At 47.1% G+C, this 22,992-nt stretch overlaps 1 protein-coding gene and 1 long non-coding RNA gene across 2 annotated transcripts; both read left to right on the forward strand.

Annotated features, from left to right (window-relative positions):
* The first annotated feature begins 308 nt into the window (after positions 1–308).
* Positions 309–3,387, forward strand: LOC144164429 (uncharacterized). The gene has a single exon (XM_077694968.1). It carries the CDS (start codon positions 728–730, stop codon positions 3,032–3,034), a length of 2,307 nt encoding a protein of 768 aa, XP_077551094.1. The 5' UTR covers positions 309–727; the 3' UTR covers positions 3,035–3,387.
* Positions 3,388–15,346: 11,959 nt separating this feature from the next.
* On the forward strand, positions 15,347–17,198 carry LOC144164154 (uncharacterized). The gene is made up of 3 exons (XR_013321081.1): positions 15,347–15,578; positions 15,685–15,853; positions 16,917–17,198. It is a non-coding gene; the product is annotated as an uncharacterized LOC144164154 (long non-coding RNA).
* The last annotated feature ends 5,794 nt before the right edge of the window (positions 17,199–22,992 follow it).

A 22,992-nucleotide genomic window follows, 5' to 3' on the forward strand; every position in this document is an offset into this window, starting at 1 on the left:
CGCGCACAATTTTCGCACGCTATTTTGCGCCTTCACATAATACATTTCTTGTGGCTATTATACGCTTGACTGTTCTAACCACTCGCCCTGGAATGCTACGTATTAACAAGCATTTTTGCTACTCGGTCACATTATCGCGTACAATATCTAGGCGGCAGTAAGCGTACGCATTTAGAAGCTGCATGCACTGTGCAACGTCTTGTATGAGACATGCCTAGTGGTCGGTTGCTGCGCACGCATCGTTTTCTTTTTTAGTAATGGATTCAGCGCGTAAGCATCTAGCGTGACTTCTGCTTGGTGCGCACAGGTCCTTGAAAACCTTGAATACCCTTGAATTCCAGAAGTCTGTTTTCAAGGCCCTTGAAAACCTTGAATTTTTTACAAGTCCTTGAAAAGTCTTGAATTTCTTGAATTCTAGATTTAATTTAGTAATTGTCATCAAGAAAACGGACTTTGTTGCTGAACTTTTGTTCTTGTTTAATCATTCTGAACCGCAGTCAAGAAAACACCGGTTTTTATACCTCTGTAGCCGATTCTGTTAGGCAGCTGGCAACACTGAAGACAACGAGCCGTTTCCATCCCCATCGCTATCGCATCGCTACCTCGCCATCACTCGCTGAGTCATACGGCCGCGTCCGTGCGCTAGTATTCGTCTAATCGTGATTTCAGCGCTTTTTGAACGTGGCTTCTTCGGTTCAGTGAAAGTGATGTGTTGATATGTGAGACAATGCCCGGGAAAAGCAAGTTTCAGACTACGTGGCTCCACCATGACGACTACAAGCAGTGGATTGCACCGGACACAACAAGTCCGCATCGGGCTAAGTGCAAGCTTTGCTGCAAAACCTTTGATGTGACTGCCATGGGTGAATCGGCTTTGAAAAGCCACATGAAAAGTGCCAAGCATATTGCTGCAGTGAATATAACGCAAGGTCGCGTGTTGGACAGCCATCTCACTGCTGTCGCGAGAGAGACAGGGCAGTCCGCTACCACGGCTCCGTTGCCGTCACCAAGCCTAAACGACGCTTGCAAAACGCACGAGCTTGTTACTGACGCTGAAATTATTTGGACTCTGAAAGTCGTCACATCCCACATGTCGTACCGGATGTCATCGCAAGCAGGGGAGTTATTTCAGCGCATGTTCCCGGACAGTGAAGTGGCAAAGGCGTTTTCGTGTGGTGAAAAGAAATGCGCCTATGTGACATGTCATGGTCTGAGGCCTTTCTTTCTCTCAGCTTTGCAGCGAGAGATAGAACAGTGTGAAGTTTTTGTGGTACTTTTCGATGAGTCGGCAAATGACTGTCTCCAAAGCAAGCAAATGGATGTGCACGTGAGGTGTTGGGACTCCGCTCAGAAAGTGACGACGAGGTATTATACCTCCGTTTTTCTGGGGCATTCTACAGCTGATGACATCCAGGAGAAGTTGCTGAGTGCCCTTGAGCCATTGCCCCTTGCAAAAGTTCTTCAGATATCTATGGATGGTCCAAATGTTAATCTGAAGTTCTTTAGGCACATCCAAGTGCACTTGCAACAAAATTACCAGGTTCAATGTGTGGACTTAGGCACTTGCGGGCTTCACACAGTGCACAACGCTTACAGGGCAGGAGTTTCAGCAACTAAATGGGGACTTGATTGCCTGTTGTCTAGTCTGAATGCACTTTTTGAAGATGCCCCAGCACGGAGAGAGGACTTTTCTGCAGTCACCGGCCAGCACACTTTTCCTCTCAAGTTTGTCGCCCACCGGTGGTTAGAGAATGTCCCTGTAATTGAGCGAGCGTTGTTGGTGTGGTCTGACATCAACAAGTACATTGAGGCTGCTAGAAAAAAAGCTGTCAACCTGCCTAAATGTGCCTCGTTTAACAACTTGTTGGAGTTCAGCTGTGATGCTTTGCTCCCAGCAAAGTTGAATTTTGCATTGTGTGTGGCAAATGCACTGAAGCCTTTTTTGGTAGAGTACCAGACAGACAAAGCAATGGCCTTTTTCCTCGCAAGGGATTTAGAGACTGTTCTAAGGAAGCTGTTCACAAAGTTTCTGAAATGTTCAGTCCTGTCTGCCAAAGGAATCGTGGGCCTGCTGAAGGTCGACCTTGAGAATGCTGAGAACCATATTCCACTAGAAAAGGTGGATATAGGCTACAAGGCAGAGCAAATCATCAAGAATTCTCATGCAAGCGCAAAGGATGTGTTTCAGTTCCGGATGGAATGTAAACAGTTCTTGATCTATGCCACAAAGAAGGTTCTAGAGAGAAGCCCCCTGAAGTTTGCATTTGTTAGGGGCCTTTCTTCACTGGACCCAAGACAGATGTGTACAAAGCCAGACGAATGCCTTCCTCTTTTCAGAAAAGTGTTGGATACCCTCATCACTGTGGGTAGAATGGCTGACCACGTTCAAGACACAGTGTTGGCTGAGTACACGGAGCTCCTGCATGAGCAAAAACATAAACTTAGACAATTTGACAAGGGCACTGATAGGCTGGATGAATTCTATCCTGACCTCTTGAAGTTCAATTCAACCTACTCGGAGTTGTGGAGCATTGTGAAACTTCTGCTTGTCCTCAGTCACGGCCAAGCAACAGTTGAACGTGGATTCAGTGTGAACCGGCAGGTGTGCGTAGAGAACTTGAAGGAGCTTTCATACGTGTCGCAACGGGTTGTGTGTGATGCGGTTGAGAAGGCAGGTGGTGTCCTACAAATTCCAATCACTAAGGAACTGAGGATTGCTGTGTCGGCAGCTAGGCAGAGGTACGGAGCATACCTGGAAGCCCAGAAAAAGCAGGACCTTGATGCTTCAAAGCAGAGGAAAAAGCACTGCATAGAGGAAGAGCTTGACGCAATGAAAAGAAAGAAACAAAAGCTGGAAGCCACAATTGATGACCTCGTGGCTTCTGCAGATGCCTATGCGGAAAAAGCAGAGGCAGAAAATGATGTGACACACATTGTCAAGTCAAATAGCCTCAGGAAGACGGCAAAGGACAAGACAGCTGAGCTTCACTCGATCAAGGTCCAAATTCAGCAAAAGCGACTGGAGCTCCCCTGAAGAGGGTGGCTAGGAGGAGCTGCTTAATTTTTTTTTGCTTTGTGCAGTTAATGCTATTTGGGGCAATAGAACAATTTTCTATTGTGTGTGACATGAACAAATCTGCATTGTGATATATGATAAACCTATTCTTATTTTTTCTGTTCAGTGCAAGCAAATTTGCATTGTGAGATTTTTTTCTTTGTGGAATAAATATGTCGGGCCTTTTGAAAGCCTTGTCTGCAGATCTTTGATGTAAAAAAATCAAAATAACCTCGCGCAGAGGGCCTTGAAAAATCCTCCCACAGGGGCTTGAAAGTCCTTGAAAACCCTTGAATTTTTCTCTTCGAAACCTGTACGAACCCTGTGCTTACCATATGCACCAGTCGCACAAGACGATTTTTGTGTTTGCATTTCATGTGAATACATTATCAACACCCCTCACCAAGACTTTATAGAACGTACGAAACAGTGTGTGCCGATGGATGGACTTGGTGTAGTGTGTTTAGCCACATTCCTCGACCGAGGCGCGCTTCTTTCAACGGGTTCAAATCCCGGCTGCCTGATCAACTTTTTTTCTCTGCTTCACGGCAAGCAAGGTCGTAGTATATTTTTATTGTTGAATATTTTCTCGCACGGCCTCTTTTGCGCTGCCACTGCTTAGCATTAGAAAAGGCACCCAGTCGCTAAAAATGTTTACCGATTATTTATTTAGTGTCCTCTTGGTCAGTGCTTACTGTACTGTATAAACAGAGGTTTAGCTGACCATTTAAGCTACTTTACACTTTCCAGGTCTTCGATGCAGATTTTCAAGAACATATTGATTAGATGACACGACTAGGATCTCCCTGCACGGGGCCCCTTGAGTAATCTTGGTGACGGTACTGGCGATACCGCGGACCCCGAGCCCCCCAACATAAGCTGTGCCCTACCGTGGTGATGTGTTTTTAAGGTGAAGGGTAGAAACCTCTAACGGTGGCCGTCGGAGCCTTGGTCAAGCTCCGGCCGATGGGCTCCCTGCCTGTCTACCAGGCAGGGAGCTCCGGGACCTCTTCGACTACCAGGGTAAGGTCAAAGGAGAAAGTACCCCCGTCTCCCTGCTTTTAACTATGATATATGGCTTCCAAATTTTCCAAATCCAAAGATCGGCCCCCCAAAAGGGGCCGCACCGAAGTATCCTTCCCTCCGTTGCCAACGACGAGTTTCCCAAAGCCGGACAACTATGCTAGGTTTTTGGTAATCGAATCTGTTTATGCGTCTAACCCCCTTGCCACAAAGTCTGTCTTCCTGATCTCCAAATTTCTTGAGGGCATTGTTGGTCAGTCCTACAAAGCCAAAAAACTCAGAACTGGAGAAGTTCTTCTAGAAGTGAATAACAAGCAACAAGCTACAAATCTCTTGACTCAAACTTGCATCGCAGATCTCGACATCAGGGTCATACCCCACCGCAGCCTTAATAGCTCCCAGGGTGTGATCTCTGAGTCAGATCTAATGAATGAAACTGACACCGATCTGTTGGAAGGCCTTAAGGACCAAGGTGTGACAGCAGTGAGGCGTATCATGATTCGTAGAGATAACAAGGAAATCCTAACAAAACATGTAATATTGACTTTTGACCATTCCACAGTTCCTGAATCAGTAAATGCAGGTTTCATTCATTGCCCCGTCAGGCCATACATCCCCAACCCCCGCCGGTGTTTTAAATGCCAGCGGTTTGGGCATGGCACTACCGCCTGCCGTGGTCGACTAACATGCGCCAAGTGCGCACAACACGATCATCCATCAGACAACTGCCCATCGCAAACCCTCATGTGTGCTAACTACCAGGGGTCCCACGGGGCCTACTCTAGAACATGCGAGAAATTCAAACAGGAGGAGATCATCAAGGTGAAAGTCACTGAGAACCTTACCTTCCCAGAGGCGCGAAAGAGGTTCGCCTCTTTCCCCCTGGGGAGGTACGCCGACGCAGCTCGCCGGGGGGCGGAGCGGCGTCTCGTTTCCACAGGGACCCAGTTCAGCGAGTCTGACCTGGTCCCTCCCCCGCCCCCCCCTGGGTTGCCACTGGCAGCCCAACCCGCCATCACGCCGCTTGCTGAGGCAGCAGCGGTTGTGGTGGCAACCTCTTCCGTCGGGACCGGTGCCGCTCCCGCCTCTGTCTCCCCATCCTCCAGTGCGTTGGAGGGTACCAAGGTGATGGACACCACGGGCCCCGCACCGGTTCCCACCGCAACCGCACAGCCCGTGCCACCTCTGGCGCCCCGGACGCCCTCGGCGGTGGCGGCTCAAACGAAGGGCTCCCGAGGGGGGGCCAAGTCCGTGGGGCCCGGTCCGTCGGGCACCCCTCGGACATCCGACGACGACATGGATGTCGCGCCGTTCCTGCCCGCAACGCAGTGCAAGGAACGCGTCCCGACGCCAAAGCCTCCCGACAAGCCAAAAAAGGCGAGAGTCACAGCCCCGAAAGACGACACATAAACAAACACACACACTCCAGTAGCTCTCACACTAAATAATAGGAAGAGAAAACATAATTCAATGGAACTGTAGAGGCCTTCTTAAAAATCTTGACGATGTATACGAACTACTGCATGCTAATCAGCCAAGTGTAATGTGTGTTCAGGAAACACATTTGAATTCCAAGCACACAAATTTCTCGAATAGTTACATTGTCTTCAGAAAGGACAGGGATGGCTGCACACACTCTTCTGGCGGTGTGGCCATAATTGCCCGTAAATCCTTACCCTGCCACCCTGTCACTCTGAACACTGTCCTCGAGGCTGTAGCAATCCGTACGATAATATTTAATAGGTTGATAACGGTATGCTCCATTAACATTCCTCCTGATTTTGCACTTCTGAGCTCTGATTTCGAGGCGCTGGTCGACCAGCTGCCCGAACCATACATACTAACAGGCGACCTTAATGCGCACAACTCTCTTTGGGGCTCCTCCAGAACGGATGCCCGTGGTCGCCTGATAGAGAAGTTTCTTACATCCTCCGGAGCATGCCTTTTCAACAAAAAACAGCCTACATACCATAACTTAGGACACAATACATACTCGCATCTTGACTTGGCTATCGGTTCCGCAGTTCTCTTTCCATGTCTTGAGTGGGGTGTGGGCACGGGCCCATATGGTAGTGACCATTTCCCCACTTCATTAACGTATATAGGTACAGGCCCAAGCAGTCCATCTTCCCATAAAAGGTTTAATGAATCAAAAGCAAACTGGAGCACATTCACACAAACATATCAACTACACCACACATCCATAAAACACCTACACGTTGAGGAAGCCGCCCAACTCGTCACGGCACACATCCTCGACGCTGCCGAAAAGTCCATTCCCCAGGCCTCCAGTGGGTCCCGCACCCCAAGGAGGCCCTGGTGGAACGAGGACTGCAGGCGGGCGCGAGAGGCCCAGAACAAGGCGTGGGGTGTCCTTCGCCGGTACCCCACGTCACATCATCTCATTTCTTTTAAACGGGCAAAGGCTTTTGGGAAGCGAGTGTGTCGTGAGGCGAAAAGGGAGAGTTGGCGCGCCTTCCTCACTTCCATCAACTCATACACTGACACACAAAATCTGGACACGAATACGAAAACTAAAAGGACAACAGACACACAGCCTGCCCCTGGTTAGTACAACAGGGGACACACTGGAAGACCAGGCTAACACACTTGCACAACACTTCGAACACGTGTCCAGTTCAGCACACTACACCAACACTTTCATTAAACACAAAGCATCATGTGAGAAGAAGTCCTTGCGGGACACTAATAAGTCGAACTCATCCTATAACACCCACCTTTCACATCATGAGCTGAAGGTCGCACTCGGTACTTGTAAACCTTCAGCTCCAGGTGCAGACAGGATTTCATACACAATGATACAACACTTACATGCCGACACACTTGAAACACTTCTTCACCTCTACAATAAAATATTTCTTTCGGGGCACTTCCCACGCTCTTGGACGGAGGCCATAGTAGTGGCTTTCCTAAAGGAAGGGAAGGACCCTTCCTCTCCCGCCAGTTATCGCCCCATTGCCCTGACAAGCTGCCTGTGTAAGCTCTTTGAGAAGATGATAAACAGGAGACTCGTGTACTTAGAGTACAACGGTCTTCTCGAGAGCTGCCAGGCGGGCTTTAGGGCGGGGCGATCTACGAATGATCAACTCGTTGCGTTAGAGTCATATATTAAAGATGCTTACCTCCATAAGCAGTACTGTATGACAGTATTCTTTGATCTTGAAAAGGCGTACGACACTGCTTGGCGGTACGGCATCCTCAGCGATTTGAAGTCCTTTGGTATGTCGGGTAACATGTGGAACACGCTTGCCGGTTACCTCTCTGAAAGAACGTTTCGCGTGCGAGTTGGAACTGCACTCTCTAGAGTTCATGTGCAGGAAAACGGTGTTCCGCAAGGTGGAGTTTTGAGTTGCACTTTGTTTATTGTAAAAATTAACTTTCTTCGGAAGGCTCTGCCACCAACCATTTCCTGCTCAATCTATGTAGACGACGTGCAATTATCCTTTAAGTCTTGTAACCTGTCTATCTGCGAGCGCCAAGTCCAGCTTGGTGTTAACAAGCTAGCTGGCTGGGCAGATAGCAACGGTTTTAAATTTAATCCAGTGAAGTGTACTTGTGTTTTGTTTTCGAAAAGGCGTGGCATTCGGCCGGATCCAGACATCAAACTCAATGGTGTCTCAATTCCAGTCAGAAATGAACACAAGTTTTTAGGTGTAGTCCTTGACGAAAAGCTCTCGTTCATTCCACATATAAAACAACTTAAACAAATGCTTAAAGGCCATGAATATACTCAAGGTTCTCTCCCACTCTTCATATGGGGCTGACAAACAACTTCTTTTACGTGTTTTTACTAGCCTGATAGGTTCACGATTAGACTATGGAAGTGTTGTTTATGGGTCAGCAAGTAAGACATCCCTCAAAATGCTGGACCCAGTGCTTCATCTGGGGCTCCGGTTGGCATGTGGCGCTTTCCGGACTAGCCCTGTCGAAAGCCTCTATGTGGAGTGTAATAAGTGGAACCCGCAACGTCAGCGAGCATACACAGATCTCCTTTTTGCTTTTAAAATTTCATCTATGCCACACCATCCTTTTAAATCAGCTTTTTATGATACGTCTCAGACTGCACTACTCCTAAACTGACCATCGTTCTCTGCGCCCTTCTCTTACAGAGTTAAAGAGGAAGCGTCAGAGCTTTCTGTCTCCTTTTTAGACACCATACAAAGTTCTCAAACAGATTTTATAGCACCATGGCATCTCCGCCCTGTATTATGCGACACATCTTTTACACATGTAGATAAAGACCGAGCTCCCACATGTGCAATTCTGCAGCACTTCTTGTATTTGCAGCAGAAGTATCAATTTTCTGAATTTTATACGGACGCCTCAAAACTGCCACCTCTGTGTCCTGCACGGCGCATGGGCCCCGGCCTTAATGTCACTACAACTCTTAATAGTAATACCAGTATCTTTACGGCAGAGGCTTATGGTGTACTTCTTGTTGTTAATCATATCCTTCAAAGTCACATCCCACAATCCATTATATATACAGACTCCCTCAGTGTCGTGCGGGCGTTGTCGGCAACAAAGTCTTCAAGAAATCACGTTGTAAATCTAATAGTCAAGGGTATTATGTCTGTGTATGTCCACAAATTTGAACTAGTCCTTTGCTGGGTCCCTGGCCACTGTGGTATAGCCGGGAACGAAGCAGCGGATCGAATGGCTGCTGCTGCTACACTCTTGAATACACTAGACATAACCACATTACCCTACACCGACGTGAAACCACACATCAGACAACAACTTCGCAAAACATGGCAAACACACTGGAGCGAACAAACAGACAACAAGTTACACGTAATAAAACCACACTTGGCACCATACACCACCGAGACACGCAATAGATACACTGAAGTCGCCTTGCCTAGATTACGGATAGGGCACACTCATGCAACACACTCGCACCTTCTCACTAGGTCTCCAAGACCTCTGTGCAGCAGGTGCGGAGAGGCCCTATCCGTGATGCATATCCTCATACAATGTAAGGCACTCGACACTACACGACGCAAACACTTCCCTCAACTACACACGACATATTCCACCACACCCATCATACTTCTTAGGAGATGATGCCATGTTTTCTGTTCAGCGCACCTTTAAGTTCCTAACAGAAGTTCACTTTTTACAACTCATCTCATACCACCCATAGCTTTACCCCTGGTCCTATACCCCAGCCACCTTATTTATCTTTTAACCACTCTTGTTCTTCACCCTGGCCCTTTACACCAGCCGTGCTCATAGTTTTTAACTGATTTTATTTCGTGTTCTCATCAAATCACTTTGTGTTTGGCGCTCTTTGCCCATGTCGGCCTTGCGCCAATAAAATCAAACCATCATCATCATCACGACTAGTATCACCTCGGGCTCCAAAATAAAAATGGTGAGGCTGACAGAAGCCACTTGACCTCTACCTTCTCCTGCCCTTACTCCTCCTGCTCCTGTCGCCAACCCAGCAGAACTGTAAGATTATATTTAACATTTCAAAAGTGCTTGAATGTGCACAAAAGCACAAGTGTTGTAGCTCTTTTAGGCACGCTCAATTGCACATTTTTTTTGCACTTCCAGCCTTGAAGTGCAACATGCACCACTGAATGCTGTGGATCCTGAGGTCCGGATCAGCCCACATCTCTACACGTTTCCTCCAACACCGAAGGATATACTGCACAATTTGTCAAAAGTGAAATCCAGGGCCGAGCTGTCATCCACGTTGCGCCACCGCATTGTGCAGGGGTGAGACAGCTGGGCATATTGCGCCTTTTTGATACAATTCCATTTTCCTGTGCCAAGCTGCTCCAAAAGCATGAAAATTGCGAAAATTGCGCCAAACTGCTCCAAAAGAGCCTGAAAGGCACGGATTTTGATGCTCATGCCAGTTCCGGTGGGGACGAAAGCCTCCCGCATCCCAGTGACCGCTTTTATTGGCGGTCAATTGCAAACACAGAAATGGCAAAAATAGAAAGACTGAAGAAATGAAGCAAACGATAGCTTCTAAAACACGATTGGCTTTCTGTCCGGGTTCGCTGAAACAACCTTCTCGATTAGGCATCGCTGTGGCTACAAACATGGCCGCCGTCTGATCTGCCTGCTACTGCCTACTTCACGCGCTCACTGCGCATCGACGATATTTTCCCTAGTTTATTTTACGCTATCAGCTGGGTTCCAGTCTATTCACTCTATCAACTGTGGCTCTGAACAGTGACGTTAACGCGGGGACATGGTTTGAGATTGGTGCGAGATTACGAGAAGTTGCGCGGCTCGTAAAAAAAGTTTTGAAATGTGGGGCCTACGACTTCGGCGTGGTTTGACCTTGAGTGCGAAACGCGGTGCGTGCGTCTATAATCGGGTTCGTGAATTGAACTTTTTGGCTCGTTGTGGTGTTATAAAATGCTGAGGTGTTGCTATGCTTCGAAGCGCGATCGCGAGCCTCGGCCCGGGAGGGAACGGTCGGCACGAAAGTTGCGGGCGGCGCTGCGGCGCCGCGACCTGTCCAGGCAGCTCCCAATAGCTGCAGGACTGCATGGTTGCCATAGCACACGACTAATAACACTTGATGTATGCGAAGTGAAATTTAATGCCCAGAACTAGGTGGCTAAACAGTAACGCTACTTAAATGATCACCGGGTGGACGTGCGCCCCACGGACTGCAACGGGTAGGCATGCGACCGTTAGCTCGAAGTTGCTCAACTGTTGCCGTGACTACACTCGTTCGTACAACGCAGCCTGGGATTACAAAAATAATATTTTTAGCATTGAAACGGTAAACAAACACGCCACAATTGCAGAGCCCTTAAATTTGATCATGTTAACGGCAGTTTTGTTGTCAGTGTTGCGTACAGCCACAACACAATCTCACCAGTTAGAAAAAAGGTAGTGCAGTTAGAACTTTGTGATACTCTTTAAAAATTCTTTCGCGTAAGGCTGTTTCAGTGTACGTGTATTCAAAACTGATTGGAATGTGTACTTGACCCTTCAAATTGCTGAAATTGTGATTTTTTAAGCTCACAAGACGATGTATTAAATGTACCTATACCTGCTCCAAATCAAGCTTATTCTGCTCCAAAATCGAAATTTTGCTGCTCCGAAAACTGCTCCCAAATCCCTTTGGGCTGTCTCACCCCTGATTGTGGAATGGTTCTGCTTTGATTTGTTTAGGTGCACGCTCTGAGTGCTTTTTTTCTCTCTCTTGCATTTTACTAATATTGTAATGCAGCTTGTGTATACTGCAACATTTCCATTTCTATTTGCCACTGATTCCGTTTACTCTAATATTTTTAACGTCACCTAAAAAATCTGGCAATACAGTCACGTGGTGCTTAAGAAGCAGACCTTTTCTTTGCACAGTTAACTCATATACTGAACTCAAAGGGTATCAATAAATTATACGATGTAAATGATGATCATTAAAGCATAAAATGTACAGGGTATGAAAAGATATTTGCAAGAGATGTTCAAACTGTTTAAAATGAACAAGTAAAAGAAATCATAGTTTGAGGTATCCAAGTTCGACGTTACAGCTTATTAGCAGCATAATATTCCTAATTATGATCTCCTACCACTGCATGAAAATGTAGTATTCAGGGTATTTTATTTTCTGACTCATATAATTGTCTTGCCTTTCTGCAGTGATAAACTCCTTGTGTGTCGATTTATAATGATGTTGATTTAGAAACCAGCAGTTTAATGCTAGATATATATATATAGACGTCAGCCGTGAATGTAATAAAGCTAGATTGTAACAAAAGGCTCAGCCTATGCAAATAAAACCAATGTCATAATAAATAGTTACGTAGGCAAAACCTCTCAAAACCAACTGCAGGGGGGCTCATATTTTAGGCAAGCAATGGCCTAGGGAAAGGATTGGCCAAACAACAAAGTTTCGATTCGAAAGAAAATTTGTCGCTCTGCACTTCCGTGTAAAAAGTTTTGAGAGGTTCCATGGTGAAACTGCATAATTTTATTTTAATTGGTTGTGCTTTCAGTCTATACAAATTGTCTTCCCCCTTTTAAATGGGATAAGAGTCTATCCTGTCGTCTACATGTTGGCTACCGAAAATATTTAATTGGGTTAGTTGCATTCTGAACAATATAGAATAGCACTTTTTTTTTTTCATGCGCATAGCAAAGTGTGCAGTGAAAATGGTACAAGGTTAACAGGTACTTTCGCTCGTACTGCAAATTTCTTCACCTCGTCCAGTGTTTTCACAGCAGCATTTGCTACATGATACTTTGTTACTAGCTTGCACGTGATTCTTTTTTTTAATCTTCTTTCAGCTACCCTGGACAACTACGAGGTAGCGTCCCGCCAACTTGTTGTGTGGCACCCTAACCTGCAAGACAGAATTGGACCAGGATATGTATGTTTTACTTGCCTAGCTCTAGTAATGGGCTATTAAGAGCGTAATTTTTACATTAGTTGCATAAAGAAGGCTGATATGTACAGAATAGCCAACTGTGAAGGCAAATTGCATATAAGAAGCCACGATAGGTACTAGGGACATAATTTTTTTAGTATTGAGAAAAGATTGTGCTTCCTATGTGAGACCCAACACAGAAATTTGGGCTAGTTGGTGATAAAATTTTGACATGATAAAAAGAGTGAAAAAACGGGGACATAAGAAAGATTACTTATACAGTATGGGCACTAGTCTCTTGCATGTAAGTCTTCTTTCTTGTGTTTCTGTCTTTTCCCTCTTTTTATCCTGTCAAAGTCATTTAGGAGGGATGTTAAACTTTCATAGTCACCGTCGGATGAAACTCTTCTTGCGTTCTTGAGTTTAATGTGTACTTCTGTTTCTGCAGTGTAAGTTCATTTACAATAAGATAAATATTTTGTTATGGGTTCATTACTTTTGAGAACACTTTAATTTCCACCGTGTGGTGGTGGAAAGGTGACATTCTTAGGTAGCAAGGCAGTATGTTTAAGAAAGCGATTCATTCAGAACACGAAAGGGAAGTACATTTTCATTATGTTTGCAGGACCACTGGAAGCAAGCCTTGCGCTTCAAGTGCAAATTTTAGCGGTCAAAACTGTTGAATGAGGGTGAGGTGGCAGCAAACAGAAAGAAATTTGGCCAGTGGAGACAGATTGACGGTGCCTCAACTGAAGCACCCGAGCAAGCTGCAGAAGAGCCTGAGACAGCGAAGCGGGACTGCCGCCAGTGTGACAAGTGTGTGGTACCCCCAACCCTGATATTCGTTGGCCGCTAGGTTCAGTGGCTCCACCAGGCTCGGGGGCAACATTGTGTGTGGCCGGACAATAAACACCGCCGAGCACAGCAGCTCGCGGTCAGTCATCGTCATCATCAGCACGCTGCATGTCGTCGCTCGGCTGGAGGGTACCCCTACCCTCCCAGGTTCACGAACGCGGGGCTAAATCGTGACAGCCAGATGAGCGTATCGCTTTAGATGTTTCCCTTTTGTGAGCAGAAGTGTAGTGGCATAAAGCTAAAACCTCATTAGGATGAACATTAATTGTCTGTACGGACAAGAATAACTGAAAGGCAGGGGCGTTAGCTTAAGATTCGCCAACGAAAAGAGTAATGTGATCAAAAAGTTGAAAGCAACCTAAGTCACAATTGGCACGACTAGGATCCAATGTAAATGTGGCTGTTTACAGGCAGGCATTCCGAGGCCGGTTATTTACAGGCAGGCATTCCGAGGTCGGACTCGCTGTGACCCGCACCCATCTTGTCATTAGTGGTGGGCCATGCCGTTGTGGGTATTGTCCTGTCCCGTGACAATAATAATGTCCTTTAGTTTTCTGCTTAGGGGTGGATGGCACTTTTATACGTTGTTTTGGGGCCGTAAGGAGTCTGCATATTTTCGAGGGCTTCTTTGGCTAGTCAGTCGTAGGTCAACCCGTCGTGCAAGAGCAGAAATTGTTTGCGAGGCATCTTTATTGGCAGTTTGCTTTAATTATGCACAAAGCTGTTTTTGTTACTGTCTGTATTGTAAAATGCAATAAGATATTGTTATTGTAGTAATAGCGCTGAACAGAGGGCAAAGAAAAGGAGGGACACAAGGCACTGAAGCTATAATAATTGTCAAACCATTAGCCCAAAAGGGGGGATGCTTACTTAAAGGCCAACTGCACTCAAATTTCACCTCGACGAAATTTATTTTTAATGTGTAGTAAGTACCCCCAAATCAGCTCGGACACAAGTGGTAGCCCCGTGAAACGCCTCGTTAGTCAGAAGCGTTTAAAAACGCTCTGCCGCAGACCACGCTGCACCTGCCGGCAAATCGCATAAACAGCCATGACGCGCCTGTGACGTTCCAGCCGACGGGGGTTTCTTCCTCTGGCCAGCCATGCAGCTGGAGAACCGGTCGAGCTCTGCTGCCCCGCGACCGCGTAGTGCTTGCGCACAGACTTTCTCCCGAGCTGGTGACCGTCCGTTCGCTCGCTGGACGACTGCAGCGTCACTACAATGGCCGCGCTCTGCTCGGTTTTGGTTTTAAATTCGCCGATTTTTGCTGGCTGCTTACGGCGTCCACGCACGTATTTGAGCCGTTGTATTTGGAATGTTGCTTTTTTAAGCAGGCTATACAAAAATAGGGTTTTCAAGAGGTCGAAAGTTTGAGTGTAGTTGGCTTTTAAGGGGGCGCATGGGTCTTTAGGACCGAAAAATTGCCCAAAAAAGCAGTTTTAAGGTATCACTTTTTTCCTGATTTGCACAGTTTTTCTCCGAAAATTTTATACGTGGAACAGTACCAGGTACTTACAAAAACCATAGAGGCCCGATTTCAACAAAGAAAAAACAATTTTCCCATAATTACTCACTTTTTCACCATAAGTGGTATTCTGTGATACGAAGTTCTCGAGAGGTACATCCCAGCATGTAGTGCAGCTAGGAAGATCATTTCTTTTGCACTGTGAAGCTGAATGTGTAAACCATTTGATATGGGAAACAGATTTTGCATTTTGTGTTTCAGTAGTTTAATTAGCGTTATTTTTAATTGATTAGCAGGAGTAGTTCCGACCTAGAAGTTAGAATCGATGTAAACGTGTATGAGATTTAAAAAAAAATCTGCTTCCACATTTCATTCTCCACAATTTCTGCCATCCATTCATCTCGTGCTGGTAATCATTTGTTGAACAGTTATTTTGCTGTTCTCAAGAACAATCAAGGGATATTTTAAATTAACCCCGAAACTAGTTACCTCACATCAATACTAATTAGATATTTGAAATCAGGTAAAAAACTGAACAAGCCCATGAAGTTTCGTCAAAATTGGTTTGAAAGCAAAAAAAAGTTTCTGGGACGAGTGTGCTTCCTTAATAACAACTTGTTTATATCCTACGTGCAGGATCTGGGAAGGACTGTTAAAGGTGTGGAAGTTGTCCATAGCATCAATGGACAAATAGCAGCAATGCAGACGGAAGCTCGGAAGATCGTCCCTAACACTGCTAGGGTTGCAGACTCCATGGAAAGAACCTTTCTGGCGAGGCGGAAATGGATTGCGGAGGAGCGCCCACTGTTAGGTACAATTCTGGATGAGTTTTCTGCACTTTCCATGAAAGAAGAGGTATATTAAACTTTTGTGGGCATTCTTCTATGCTACATTGCATCTTTTGGTGTCTATTTCAGGTTTTTCGAGAGTTCGTAAGGATGGGTAGGGACGCCCCAATGGAAACGATGCTTGAATTGGTACCGTGCCTGATGCCTACACTGTTCGATGTGGCTGCCAAAAAAGTGGAGCCAGTCACCGGTGATCTTTTTCAGAAGGCCGATGGATTGGACTAGGAGGAGAGGCAGTGTGAGAGCATTATCTGTGTATAAAACCTAACTGGTATTTGGCCTTGATTGACTCGCTTTGGTCGCTGTGTTTTCTGCTGTGATGACCACCCTGGCATTCCTGGCCACCCTGCCAAGAACTGTCAGGGAGACTCCGAAAGTCATCCAGACCACTGCGGTAATGCAAACCTCTCCAGCTGCAATCACATAGCTAATTTATTACAGCTGTGGTGCTTTTAATGTTTTCACAGAGCAGCATTCAGCCTGAGCTGGTTTCTGCACTTTTTAAAAACCATTTTGTTCCTAATTTTTTTCTCAACAGAAAGATTGTTTACTTTTGCCTCGGCTTTAGTTTTATGCATGCCAGTCCACCCCATTGACCATCAAATCCAGCTTTTATCAAAAAGTTTAAGGTGGCAATCTTGCTTGTGGTAGCTGAAAAAAGAGCTCTTTGTGTTATATCGGCGTGTTTTAAATGTCCACAGCTGGCCTTCATTCAGATGTTATCAGCACTAAGTAGCTGCATTTAAAAATTAGTTGAAAATTTGTTGGTAGACGTTTAACAATGTTAGAGCGTCTTGCCTCCTGTTCCTTGCATACATGAGGCTCTGCCAAATGTGCAATTATTGCTCCGGCTTCAGAAGTCAGCAGAGCGACAAGGCACTTCTCGTGCAGCCCCTTGTGCACCATGCCAACCGGGCTGGGCGCTCTAGTCATCTCGGTAGTTATGTTTGCTTACTTCGCAGTGGCATTGGCTGCCTGTCGCTCCTTTTGTTGTTTACCTGTGCCAGCCTTTCACCCCTGCAGTCATTTCTATTTCCTCCTGTTTTGCTGCGAGCACTGGCTGCAGATTCACTTCTACAGCACGTTCAAGCAGTGGGGAATATCACAGAAATTGTTGAGGCAGAGACAGCTGGCAAGCAGTGCTATAACTTGTCTCCCTGGCAACAGTGTCGGCATTAGAAAGAGTCTTCACTCTCAAGGGCAGCTCTCTACTCCCTGTGCTTCTTGGTCACTCACTCTGCTTGTGAGCGACACATATTTACATGAAAATTTTGCTGATACTTCTCATCTATTCCTTGCAGGTCGCCATGTTTGCCAAGCATCCCGTAGCGATCATGGACATTACTGGCGAGACTGCGGGGCCGTGTGCCGTCTAGGTGGAAGATGAACTGTTCAAAGTAGACAACCCAGTGGAGGCAGTCCGTGCGTTTCGGTTCCACTGGGTAGCTGACCTGTGCTACCAGCCTGGGGCCAAGGGGTTCTACAAAATAGTGGATCATCTCCTTGGCCTGAATGCCACCAAGCTGACCGGGATGGCCCTTTCTACTCTTTCAGCTTTGAAAGAAAAAAATGTAAAAAATAAAAAACTGGCACAGCCTTTTCAGTTTTGGACAAAATGCATTGGTTGCATGTCACAGAATTTTTCCTCCATGTTGAGTACAACACAGTTTAAGGGCCACTGTGGAAGGCAAGAAAACAAACATTGGCTGTAGCACAACTCACTAGTGCTGACTAGTACGCCACTGTCTGCGAAGTTGTTGTGGTCCACTAATAAGCATTGCTCTACTGCAAATTTGCAGCTCAAATAGGTGTTCGTGGTTACATGCATATGCGAGTGCTAAGACAGGCGGCGTAGTTCAAATTATTTAGGGTAAGGCACGATAACTCTTGTGATTTGACACTAGTAAAATGCAACACCGCATGCATTCCGACAAGTCTTTTGTACGTACACAGCAACAGCTTGTCCTTGCATCAGAATTTAACAGCATGCAGAGGATACGGGGGTTGTTCATTTTTCCGAAGCATGTCCACTTCAGTCTGTCCTATAATAATAGCTGTAATGAATGGGCCCAGGATTGACGTGAAAGTCACGAGTCAGTGGCCAGTGCGTGCGCAAGTAAACGTTGCTTTATGCATGAAACGAAAGAAGCAGAAGATAGGGCACGGAAGAAAGGACGCGAGGCTAAAGATATAAGCGTTACAAAAGGCAAGAGGCTAACGGCAAAATGTCCGCAATAAAGAAGGCAAACGTCCTACGGGGTTTTGTCGTAGCCCGTCGAGGTGTTGATGTCCCGATGCGTGTGGAGTCGACGAGGACGTCACGGCGAGGCTGGCTCGATGACCGGTTCTGGGCCCCGTCGTAACCAGGCGCGGGACGTCGGGCTGACATCGTCGACCTTTCCGATGAGTCACGGCTCGAGGGCGTAGCAGTGGGTGTGAGCGGAGGGTTCCACCTCCAGGTGAATCCGGACCCGCGCTCTCTCGCCCAGCGCGTCACCAGCTCCAGGCACGGCCAGCCCACGGGTTGTCGGTATCAGTGGCGGACGGCTCTCGGGAACAGCAGCGGTCGCGCTCCGGGTCTTCCCCGAAACGATCACAGGGCCGCGCTCTCAAGCCCAGCGCGTCACAGGCGTCCCCTGATCACCTGCCTGGTTCGATTTTTCTGCACGCAGTCGTCGCAGCTGCGCGCTCGGTCTCCTCTTCTTCCTCGTCCACCGGCACTACATCACAATAGCAAACAAAATATTGCATGTCTTTGTTAATAAAGGTTTCTTTCAATTTAGCTTGCCAAGGAAGGCTTATTCCACATTCTTGGTTGTAGTCTGTATTATATTTTGAGTATTTATGGTGTAAATTCATAAAAGTTCTACACCCTAACCCTCTTATTGGAAGCCATAGGTGCCCTACGCTCGGAACTCAAGAGCCCTCAACGCCCCCTCCCAGCGAAACGAAACGAAAGAAAATACATTAGAAGTCCAATGTTCCCCTCACCCCTTTATCCTAATAGAAGCATACTACAATGGAATTGCCGTAGTTCCTCTCAAACCGGCCCGCTACTGAAGTCCCAAGTGAAAACGCTCCGTCCGATGGCATTACTGCTTCAGGAAACGCGTGGTCCTTGCAAAATTTTAGATTATACTACCTTTTCAGATCCTACTATTCCAAGCGAAGCTCACTCCCCACATGGCCCGACTCCAGGTTTAGCTGTGGTACTTGTTCAGAAATCCTGCCACGCTGTCCAGCACCATTGAGAACAAGCATGCAATGGCGACAGAGAAGTGGTTATTGTCCTTGTTACACCACCAGGAGGCAAACCGATGCTTCTCGTGTCGGTTTACTACAAGCCAAGTTCGAGTTCCATTCCCTCAACATATTATGACTGGATCTCATCTTTTTTCACTACGTTTTACCGGTCCCATCATTATCGGGGGAGACTTTAACGCTCGCAACACTCTTTGGGGCTACTTCACCACAAACTGTCGAGGACGGCTTCTAGAGCAAACTCTTGAGTATATCCCCCTTCAACTAATAAACGAATATGGCGTCCCTACCCGCATTGGCCTTTATTACGCTCAAAGAGATACTACACCGGACCTCACTCTAGCTACTCCTAGGACGGTGAAGAGCTGGAACACGTTCAACAGCACCTGGGGTACCGAATCATGCTCCAAATTAACAGCAAAAAGTTACGCCCTACACGTGCCTATCGTCAGATAAACTGGACGTCATATCGCTCGCAGTTCGCAATCTCTTCTCAACCTACGCTCGAGGAATTCATCGCCTCCATAACACAAGCACAGTCGCTCGCATATGAAGAAGTCACCAGTACGGCAGATGTGGACTGTCCTGATTCCCACATGTTCCAACTTCTTCGCAAAGCAGGACGGTTAACCAAACGATACCGTACACAAGGTAAACGACATCATCACCTGATGCAGCTGAAACGTCATTATCGAATTATTCGCGAGTATCAGGTCACATTACAAAATGAGAATTGACAGAGTTTCTGTGAAGATCTTGGACATGAACCTGGTCTCTCTCGTCTTTGGGGTGTCTTCCGCAGCATGAACAGCCGTGCGAAGGTGCGTCTCCCGATCCCGGATGATATGCGTCTTCAAATGGGCTACAAACAAGTGGAAGATACCATCATTCACGCGTTGTTTCCTCACGCCGTTACCGACCCCTCAACCCTCCCTCCTCTACCGATCTTCCACATTGATCACCCCATGTCTGAACTCGACTCCCCTTTCACCCTGGGTGAACTGCAAGTAGCCATTTCTCAAGGCAAGCCCAAGTCTTCTCCTGGTCATGACCAAGTTAAATTGCGAGATCTTCGGAACCTTCCCCCGCACGGCCTCGATGCTCTACTAAATCTGGCCAACCACTCCTGGGACTCAGGCGAGATACCTGACTCCCTGAAGGTAACAGTTATTCATCCAATACCCAAACCCGGCAAAGATCCTCGTCATCCTCAGAGTCTTCGCCCCATCGCTCTTACCCCTGTAATATGTAAGCTTATCGAACGTATGCTTAACAATCGGCTCGTACACCATCTGGAACGCACAGATTGGTTTCATCCTGCTCTTACGGGCTTCCGCCCCCACCATGCTACCCACGATTATTTGTGGCTGCTGCGGCGGGTAATTAATCGGACCTCGCGCAAGGCCTTGCCGGACTACGTACTCGCTTTACACATGCACAAGGCCTGTGATAATGTAAGCCAATCAGGAACCCTTCAGGAACTTGCCCTCGCCTGCCCCAGCCAAAAAGCTCAGGCCTGGATACGCAGCTTTCTTCAACATCGACCTATCCGTCTTAACCCTCGAACCCACCAGCCCACTACTTTCTACCTGGACAGAGGAGTCCCACAAGGGTCCATTCTGGCTCCTCTCCTCTTCAATCTGGCCTTAAACCGCGTTGCTCGAACTCTTGAACAGGACACTGCCGCCCGGTTCGCTCTTTATGCGGACGACATTGTGGTATGGACAGAAGCCACCGATTATGACACCAAAGAAGCTATTCAAACAGAGTTGCAAGCAGCAGTCCTGAGCTTGGAACATACGCTGTCCCAATTTCAGCTACAGTTGTCCCCGACAAAGACAGCACTGCTCAGCGTCGATGGTAAACGTCGTACAAGTAAGGAACAGATTATCTCCCTTCAAGTGGGGGATACACCTTGAATCTTGCAACGGAACAATTCGACTGCTGGGTGTTCCAGTCAGCAGCTGTAATAGCCCAAAACAGTGGAAGCATCACTTAAGAAATCCTGGTGTTCCATCTTACACCTCGTTACACGGATATCTAATAAATATGGAGGGGCGCACCAAGCAGCTTGTACCATGCTCGCGCGTGCCGTGGCACATGGACGTTTCACTTACGGCTTCCCGGTCTATGAGCTACGACGGTCACATGTTAATGCTCTTCACAAGATGAATCGGCACCTTCTCCGGGTGATTAGTGGCCTCCCCTCATTCACCCGGGTAGATACTCTCCACGAAGCAGTTCCTCTTCCGCCTCTCACTAATCTCATTGAAGAGACCAAACTACGTTTCCAATATCATCTGGACCATTCGCCACAGGGAAAAAGACTTCAGAAATGGGACCGCCTAAACAGCGACTCTGACAGCACGGATTTGCCGCCAGCAATTCCTCCGTGGGAACGCCCCTCCATCGGTATTCCACGTCGACGCTCGATCCGGCGCCATAACCGAATAGTCCGCGAACAATACGTTCACGCGCTCGCAGATGACAAGGCAGGCGACGAAATTGACATTTACACCGACGCGTCTTTGAGTGGGACGATGGCGGCCATTGCCTGGACATCTACAGACCTGCTAGAATTGAATGGATCCCAGCAAATTTCGAACACATACGGCCTTGTAGAAGAAGTAGAACTTCTGGGAATTCTGGCAGCCACCCGGCAAATTTATGATCATTCCGCCCATCTTAGCGCGAAGAAATTTTGCATTATCAAGGATTCTTATGTTGCTGTCCGAGAATTGAACCGTCCATTTTTCCGAAACATCACGGCGACAAATATCCTGAGCATGATACAAGACCTACAAATTGAAGGATTCAAAATTCGCATTCTTTGGACTCCGGGACATACTTCCGGCGGACAAGGCAACCGCATGGCTCACGACGCAGCCAGGGAGAGGCTACTATCACCTCCCACGGTGCCCGCCAGGCCCGTCCCCTCTCTCTAAGCAGATTGGCAACTCCGGCTACGTCTCCTCAAAAAAGGAAGCAGTAAGCGTTTGCAAGCTGAAACTCCGGTTGGCATCCTTGCGCCTCTCAAGCCCTTTTCACGTTCGGGCGAGGTATTTGCCAATAAACTATGCAAATGCAGCGTACACACCACACATTTTACATAAGTGGTCAGCTTCGGCAGGCTCTCAACTGCACCGATGCCCCCACTGCAATAGTAATGCCATACCAAATATATTCCACTTATTTTGGGTCTGTCCTATATTCGCCCGTAACCGCCGTCAACTGCTAACTGTGGGTCCTGCACCCACGACTGAACTGGAGCACGTTAGTCGTGTCCGTGAAGACCCCGATACTCTAGAAATAATTACCCAGTACGCGCTTGAAAACGGTCTGTACAAGCTGGTATAGCGGTCTGACAGACTTTCCCGGACTGGCCATTCCCATCCACGACCAATGTCAAGAGTGCAAACTGTGCATTTTGGTGCCACTGACAGAGTGAAATGTATCTTGTGAATAGGACCTTCAAACTAGAAGTGTGTACACTGTGTGAATTGTGATGAATTGTCACCTCTCCCTTTCTGCTCCCCCTCCGCCATCCTCACTTCCCCACAGGGCCTCATGGCCTGTCGTCCTTAATAAAGTATTTCACGCACTCACTCACTCCCTACTTTGCAAAAAGGCACCGTTGTTGTAAAGTAAAGAAAATGGCCACTGCTGATAAGAGTTCAAAGAAGCTACAGCGATCTGACATACATTCACAGAAACATCTTTGCACACATATAAGCACCTATGTAGCGAGTAGACGGCACACCTCATTACGGTGCATATCCTCCGTGCCCCCGAGAACTCCACTCCAAAGACTCGGTTGCAGAACACGAAATAAAAAGGCCCACGTAGAATGAGCACTGATGTCGGGCACGAGGATCGCAGAACAAAGCTTGAGGTTTCCTTTGCCGATACCTTTCGTCAGCTAAGCTCAAGGGCAAAAGCTCGTAGAAAGCGTCTGCGCCTTCACTCAGAAAGAAATAGCCGGCGTTCGGTTTTCACCAATGCATTCATACGTACAACCAACACAGAGCCTGGCTGTGGCTAGCACAACGGGGGACACACTTGAGGACCAGGATAATGGGCTTGCATAACACTTCGGACATATTGTCACAGGACAAT

This window comes from Haemaphysalis longicornis, unplaced genomic scaffold, assembly GCF_048455015.1.
Source record: "Haemaphysalis longicornis isolate Haplotype H1 unplaced genomic scaffold, Haemaphysalis longicornis Haplotype H1 scaffold_13, whole genome shotgun sequence".
NCBI lineage: Eukaryota > Metazoa > Arthropoda > Arachnida > Ixodida > Ixodidae > Haemaphysalis > Haemaphysalis longicornis.

What these genes read in the sequence shown, in the direction of transcription:
- LOC144164429 (XM_077694968.1), top strand. Translation starts at nt 728, where the DNA reads ATGCCCGGGAAAAGCAAGTTTCAGACTACGTGGCTCCACCATGACGAC.